An 8,407-nucleotide genomic window follows, 5' to 3' on the forward strand; every position below is an offset into this window, starting at 1 on the left:
ATTTACTAATAAACAATTATTCTCATGTCTGAATGTACAGACGTTGAATGAAAATTTAGTGCATTTTGGTTCCCCAGTAAAAATATTGGCATGAATCACGTTAAGTTGTTTTGTAGCAGTTTACTCTTCCATTCATCTAAATGTTAGCTGCATTAATATAAAATCTTTCAAATGTAAAATCAGATTCAGGTGTTTCCTTTTTCATTAGTTGATGTCAAGCCTGTCTAGCATTCATAATAAACAAAGCTAGGCTGGATTGTTTCATTTAACTGTTTAAGGAAAAGATATCACGGGAGTGAAAATATTCCATATTTTATGTTTTTAGAAAGAAAATATTTTCACTGGTCTTGAAAGGTAGTCATACGAATTTGTTTAAAGCCGAATGTGCCCATTTTGGTGCCACTGTACTAGATGCTACCATGGTGCAGTTTTTGAAGTTGTAAGCCAAAACTTTAAAGTCCATTCCCATAACATCGCTTACCCGAAGCAAAATAATGATGACAATTTTTTTTGTTGGATATTTATAATTTAATCTGTTTCGGAAGTTTGGGTATAAACTTTATTAATGATGTCATGCCTTTCCTATTTTATTTCTCTGTTGATAACCTGCGCTTCATCTTTTGTGCCTTAAACTTTGTTTGTCTCATTTGCAAATCAAGCAAGGGATTTTCTAATCGGTCATTATGACAAGACGTATTTTTAGCAACAAAGGAAGAAGTTGTCTTTCTATCAGCTGCGTTTTGTTTTGTTGTACCTTGGTATTTTTTATCACTGCTCGGAGACTATTACCGTTTGTGGAACCATATTACCAAAATTGGTGAGACAATTCAAAAATAAGAGGGTGAAATCACCTTGAAAACTTACTTTAAACTCTTGTATCTTCATTGCGGAGGAAATGTGTACCCCTTTTGGCGTGCAGTGATTTGAACTGGTTAACAAATATCCTATCCAGACTTATCACCCGGTGTACTAATAAAGTTGAGATAACCCACGGAACCAAAATCATTCTCCTGCGATTGCACCACCCATGGTGATTGCCATAAAAAATAAAAGACTGCTCTCAATTATAATAGAACAAAAGCTTACCTTCCAATGTTTGGATACTTTCTACAAGCGGAATCATTCATATTCCAGTTTTCGTATTGTTTTAATAAATTTGAGTCATCATCATCAAAAACGTTTTCTCTTGTTGCGTATGTACATGTACACCCATTAACAAATCTACCATGCAGCTAATTGTTTAAGTCAAGTCATTCACAGGCTTATTTCTCCTGGGTCAAAACCACCTAAGATCACGATCTCTGCTTATGTTCGAAATATTGCTTCTATCTTTACAACATACACGCAAATGCAGTTGGGTTTTCTTCCCAATTCGCCAATCGAATGTCTAGATATTTTTAGCTTACAACACTTTCTTTGGGATTGTTTTATATACTTTTGCACAGATCTTCATTATCAACCTTGAATTACATTTCCAAACATTTTCTGGCCTGTGTAAAAGTTGTTTAGTTTCTCATATTGACATTAATTTATTAACGTAAATTGTTTTGAAAGTTTTATTACTTTCCTTTCAAAGCAAATCATTAAGCCAAGGTGAATGTGAAGATGATTACATAACTAAGTCACCGAAATCATTAAGGATTTTTTCTGCAGTTTCAGTGGCAGGATTATTATCAAATGGATGCTAACTAGATAGCACCCCTATTTTGGTTGTTTATTTTAAGACAAGAAAACGGAAAACATGAGAAAGATTTATTTATCAGTCGGTGACACATGCATAAAAACTGAGCTTTTTTGAGAGGAGTCGAAGCGATTATCTGCTCTAGAAGACTCGCTGAGGCTAGGTCATAGAAAGTATGTCACAAACGTCCTGCATATTGATAGGATTTGAATGTTGAAGTGTGGCACATGTGCAATGGAAGAAACGTGATGATATGTTTTCAGCTCGGTGATTAAATGAGAATAATGTATTTGTCAGTCAGTGACTCAGGAGTCTGGCTTTGTCACTGACTGATAAAAACACCTTTATTCACTTAAGGCCTAAACCATACTGAACCAAAATATGTTTTCATCAGTTATATAACTGTGAAATTGCTCTGTACGAAGGACTAGGGGATTTTTATTGTTATGTGGGTTTATTCCCCGGAGCTTCGCAATGATTTTATTGTTTCAGGCTGAATATTAATATATCGAAATCGGGCTATTAAGAAAAATGTCGTACTTAGATCCTACAAATTATATTTTGTAATATATCTCATTTCTTATGGATAGAGTATCTAAGAAGGCAATACTAGCTACAGTCAGTACATAAAAGTTTTTTTTAATGTTCATTAAATGCCATTTTGCAAAACGTGTTCACTTAGGACCAACAAAAAACTGACAAGTGACAAAAAAAAAAAATAAACAAACAAAAACTATATGGTTAAAATCAAAACAAAACAAAATGACAAAATCGAAAAGTAAGTAGTCTGGTTCCCAGATACCTTCTCAGGTTATTGAAAACGTACACTTTTCTGGGTACGAACAAAATCAACAAGAAACAAGATCATCTTGGAAGAGTCATGCGCGCGGCGGAGGAGTAAGCAGCATGGCCGAGCCGTCCGCTAAGATTTTCCGTTTATGTAAAATTTAATGGCCGATTTCTTCCAAAACATCTTAACTAAACGAAGAAATAGATCCTCTAACTCATCTGCAGAGGAATCTCCGGACGCAAAAAAGCCTAGAGGTTCGCCGAATTCTTCAATTGATACTCAGCAAGTCAACGAAGGTGACGACGAATTCATGGCGGCCGCAAGTATGGTAGAAGATGTACAACAAAAGCTCCAAGTGATACTCCAAAAACTTGGAAAACTCGATTCAATCGAGAAATCGGTGAACAAAATTCAGGATACCCTCGTAAAACTGGAAGCGAGAACGCAATCACTGGAGAGCTTTCAACAATCCGCTACAGCCGACATTAGCGACTTGAAAGAAAGCCTGAGCTTCAGTCAAGAAAAGTACAAAGCGTCGCTCGACGATCTTAAAAGGCAACGCGAAAACCTCGAAGAGAAGCTAAACGAGCTTGAACGACAAAACAACCATCTCGACAACAAAATTAAAGATGTAGAGACCAAGAACCTTTACCTGGAGGCGTACTCAAGACGCGAAAATATAAAATTTGAAAATATCAGCGAAGACGACAACGACGACGAAGACACAGAGCAAAGGCTTCGCACTTTCCTTGAGACTGACCTGGGATTCCGAGACGCCCATACAGTAGAAATACAAAGAGTTCATCGACTGGGAAGGAAAAAAACCGATGAGTCAAGACCAATTCTCGCGCGATTCCTTAGATTTAAAGACTGCGAGAAAATCCTGTCTTTAGGAAGACGACTCCGGGGGACAGCTTATAAGATGTATCAAGACCTCCCACATGAAATCGTACAAAGAAGGAAGAATCAAATGGACACATTCAGAAAGGCCAGAGAAAATAGAATCCCTGCTACCTTTAGTAAGGCACAACCAGACAAATTGTATATTCGAGGTAAGCTTTGGCCAGTAGGAAAAACACTAGATATTTAGCGGTAATTATGATCATTTCGGAAATATATATACATAAATATGTACAACTGATATAATTTCTGGAGAAATGGATATATTTCCTCCCCGTTAATACAATATACATATATATATATATTTATTTATTTTTCTTTTTCCAATAACACAAACGCCATATTATAGATGTAATATTTGTTTTTGCGGGCGGTGACGCGCTTTTCAGCCAAAACCAAACCGCCTTATAGAACGGCGCGCATTGCAAAAGTTGAGTTTTTATTGGGCCTCGCGCTATTGATTTTGAAGTGATCGAGCTACATGGCTCCTTCATCAAAAGACCTTAGTCTAATAGCGAACGCCTTTTTGTTGGTTTACGTGTACGTTAATGTAAGTCTGTCTTTCCGGTCCTATTTACTGCATTTTGTGTACTTCACAACCCAGGATGAATTTTATGTAGTTTGTTATGTGTATTTTCGTGTTCTGTTTACGCACGTATTTTATTTTGGCTTCTCCAAATGCATTTTTCTTGTTACGTCCAATAATAATGCTTCGTTATGCAAGGTGTTAGCGGTCACGCATATCTTTACCGCTTTGAAAATCCTACCAATAGTCTTCATCCACACCTCATTACAATCAACACCTACGCCGAGGATTTAGTGATCTGTTCCTTAAATGTGCGAGGGCTGTCGAATACCATGAAAAGGCGTGAGACCTTTCGCTGGCTCAAGTTAAAAAACTACGCAATTTATTTTCTTCAAGAAGTTCATTGTACTAAAGAGAAAGAGATCTTGTGGACTTCAGAATGGGGTTTCTCAGCTGTTTTTAGCAGCTATTCAAGTGCTAGTGCCGGAACTTGTATACTTTTTAACAATAATTTTGAACACAAAATTCTGAAACAATTCTCTGATCCAGAGGGAAGATTTGTCATAGTAGACATCAAAACAGAGGATAAGACTTTGACCTTAGTAAATGTTTATGCGCCAAATGACGATAACCCCACCTTCTTTAAAAGTGTGCTCAATCAGCTTCTCTCTTTCGACTGCGAAGAGATAGTCCTCGGAGGTGATTATAACTTGGTCCTGGAAGTTGAAAAAGACAAATCTGGGGGAAACCCGACCACTCATAAAAATTCGTTAAAAGAAGTTCGGTACATTGCTAGCCTGTTAGATTTAGTAGATATCTGGCGTGCCCTTAATCCAGATGTCAAACGATTCACCTGGAGAAGGAGGAAACCCGATGTGAACTGTCGTTTAGACTTCTTTTTGACCAGTTCCAGTTTAAGTACAACGATTACAAAAGCGGACATTCTACCTGGCTATAAAACTGACCATTCTCTAATAACACTACATCTCGCAAATAATAAAAATCCTAGGGGACCAGGTTTCTGGAAACTGAATACCTCCTTCTTGTTAGATAGCGAGTATGTTGACTTAATCAAGGAAACAATCAATGATGTGGCGAATGATTACAAAAATGACACAGAGGTTGACGCCGTTCTCCTTTGGGACACTATGAAAATGCAAATTCGATCAAGCTCCCTTCACTACGCAAAGAAAAAGAAAACCAAAATGAAATCACAGGAGTCAAGCTTAGAAACCGATATATTATCTCTTCAAAAGAAACTGGAAGAAAACAATCTCTCGGAAACAGACAAAACTAACATTTCTAACGAATTAGATATTAAGATTCTCCAGAAAGAAGAAATATCGAAATATAAAACCCGTGGAACAATTATAAGATCCAAGTCTCGCTGGTATAATGAAGGAGAAAAAAACACAAAATATTTTCTGAATTTGGAAAAAAGACATTTTAATAAAAAAACCATTAAAAACCTTCAGCTAGATGACAATAGTACCATTAAGACGGACACTGAGATATTAAAAGAGGCAAAATCCTTCTACCAATCACTGTATTCTTCCTGCAATCCACAAGTTAATGCAGAGCTTGAGGACATCTTTTTCCCAGAAGGAAATACCCTGTTGCTAGAGGCGCACGAACAAAAAGAATGCGAAGGTCTATTGACCGAAGCTGAATGCTTAGAAAGCCTGAAATCAATGGAAGCAAACAAAAGCCCTGGAAGTGACGGCCTCCCAGCCGAATTTTACAAGGTTTTCTGGAAAGACATACATCATTATCTTCTAAACGCACTAAATTGTGCATATGCAAACGGCCTTCTATCAATTACTCAAAGGAGAGGATTAATCACCCTCATACCAAAGAAGAACAAACCTGCTCATTTCTTAAAGAACTGGAGACCAATTACACTTCTTAATTGTGATTGCAAAATAGCAGCCAAATCCATTGCTAATCGAGTACGTAAAGTCCTACCAAAGATAATCAACAACGATCAGACCGGCTTTTTAAAAAACAGATTTATTGGAGAGAACATCAGACTTCTCGATAGTATAATAAATTACACAGATACAGAACAAATCCCTGGCCTTCTATTATTTGTCGACTTCGAGAAGGCCTTCGATAGTGTAGAATGGAGCTTTATTGAGAAAACTCTAAAATACTATAACTTTGGAACATCCTTGATTGCATGGGTAAAATTATTTTACACTGATATAAGCAGTTGTATCCAAAACAACGGATGGTCCTCCGATTTCTTTACGTTAAGTCGCGGTGTGAGACAGGGCTGCCCTCTTTCCCCTTATTTGTTTATTTTATGTGCAGAAATATTGGGTAGCACAGTAAGGAAGGATAATGAAATTCGTGGAATCACGATCCGGGGCACTGAGTGCAAACTCTCGCAATACGCAGATGATACGACAGTGATTTTAGATGGCTCACAATCCTCCTTTTCTAGAACTCTATACTTACTTGACGCATTTGCTTTGATATCCGGCTTGAAAGTTAACTACGACAAAACGGAAGCCCTCTGGATCGGATCATCGAAAAATTCAAATGCAGTATTACTCTCTAACAAACCTATAACATGGGCTGAGAGAAAGGTTTACGCCTTGGGAGTCTGGTTTTCGACTGTAGAGAAAAACGCTTTTTACGATAATTTTTCCGGAAAAATTGAGAGAATAAAAAACATCCTAAATAGCTGGTCTGCAAGAAGGTTGACTCTTCTAGGTAAAATTACGATCATTAAATCTCTGGCAGTATCGCAAATTGTGCATGTTCTATCCTCTCTCCCAACGCATCAAGGTGCACTTAAAGAAATTAATTCTTTGTTGTATGATTTTCTCTGGGACAAAAAAGGGGATAAAATCAAAAGAGTGGAAATGATTAATGACTACGATAAAGGGGGTCTCAAGATGATAGATGTTCAAAGTTTTAATGAATCTCTGAAAATGAAGTGGATACAAGGTTACTTAAATAATGATAATCAGGGGAAATGGAAGCTTTTCGTTGATTACTACCTCCAGAAGCATGGAGGCAAAGCAGTGTTTTTAAGTAACCTTAAACCGCAAGACGTTTTACAGCTTAACATAAAGGATCCTTTTTTGAGGGAAATTATCGAACACTGGACCAATTTAAATTACAGAGAGAAGAACCTTGATTTTGACTCTATGTTTTTATGGCATAACTCACTAATCAGAATAGAGAACCGACCTTTCTTTTACAAAGCCTGGTTCAAGGCAGGGGTAACAGAAGTTAAAGATCTACTTAACAAAGATCAGACTTTCTTAAGCTATAATGCATTCATAGATAAATATAATATTAAAACTAATTATCTTGAGTACTTTAAAGTTATATCGGCGCTAAAACAATTTAAGAAATCATGCTCACCAGTCTTACACAACTCTCTTTCAAATGATATAGCGATTCTTCTGTCTCATTCAAATATTTGCAAAGAATTTTATAGACGCCTTGTCCAAAAAAAGGCTTCCACACCATTGCGGAGTGAAGAAAAATGGCTTTCTGAAGGGAGTATAGTTCAAGATTCGATCATTAACTGGAAAAAAACTTATTATTTACCATTCCTCTGTACAAGAGAAACAAAGCTTAGAGCATTCCAGTTTAAGTTTCTTCATAGACGAATTGCTACAAACGACTTTCTCTGCAAGATAGGTATAAAACAAGTCGACACCTGCTCCTTTTGTGGTGAAACTACTGAAACTCTGGTTCACCTGTTTTGGCACTGCAAACATACTCAGGCATTCTGGAAAAGTTTATTTGAATGGATATCCCAACACCTTCAAGATTTGAAAGACATTTCTCTCTCTCCCACTCTCTGTTTAGGCTTAATTAACGATGTCTCACATCTACTTTTACATCACTCACTTCTTATTGCTAGACATTATATATACAACTGTAAACTGAGAAACATCATACCCAAGGTGCAACTATATAAACAATTGCTCATGAACTCCATGAAAATTGAAAAGCAAATCGCTTTAGATAATAATACCCTAAATTCTTTTAAAAAGAAATGGAGCCCATTGAAGAACGCCCTCCAGTCCCAAATGATCAATTAAAATCCAATAAGTTAATAACGAAGATTAGTAAGTAGGCGGTAAGCTATGTTGCTGTACATAATGTGAAGTAACGATTGGATGTAATTAGGTAGTTTAAATTTAGTCGTAAGTTAGTATATATTGTAAGTAGCCGTAATTGTAAGGAGCGAAAGCCATTTTACTGTCTGATATGTGTTGAATTGTAATTAGAGTCTTGTATTGTTAGTAGACAAGTGTAAGTAACCAGTAAGCACTGTATTGTTGGTAGAATACTGTATTGTCCAGTGATGTATTTAGCCCGTAATGTAAGTAATGTGTTTTTGCAAATAAATGGCTATTAAAAAAAAAAAAAAAAAAAAAAAAAAAAAAAAAAAAAAAAAAAAAAAAAAAGAAACAAGATCATCTTACAGTTGTCTACTTAGTGACCTGGTCTTTGAGTTGATCGAATCTGGAGTTGACTCTGT

The 8,407-nt window shown here is 36.4% G+C and overlaps 1 protein-coding gene across 1 annotated transcript; it reads left to right on the top strand.

Annotated features, from left to right (window-relative positions):
- Nucleotides 1-2,562: 2,562 nt before the first annotated feature.
- Nucleotides 2,563-4,764, top strand: LOC146480049 (uncharacterized). Its single transcript, XM_085110126.1, has one exon. It carries the CDS (start codon nt 2,632-2,634, stop codon nt 3,559-3,561), a length of 930 nt encoding a protein of 309 aa, XP_084966252.1. The 5' UTR covers nt 2,563-2,631; the 3' UTR covers nt 3,562-4,764.
- The last annotated feature ends 3,643 nt before the right edge of the window (nt 4,765-8,407 follow it).

This window comes from Pavona decussata, unplaced genomic scaffold (assembly GCF_977016875.1).
Source record: "Pavona decussata unplaced genomic scaffold, jaPavDecu1.1 SCAFFOLD_56, whole genome shotgun sequence".
Lineage (NCBI taxonomy): Eukaryota > Metazoa > Cnidaria > Anthozoa > Scleractinia > Agariciidae > Pavona > Pavona decussata.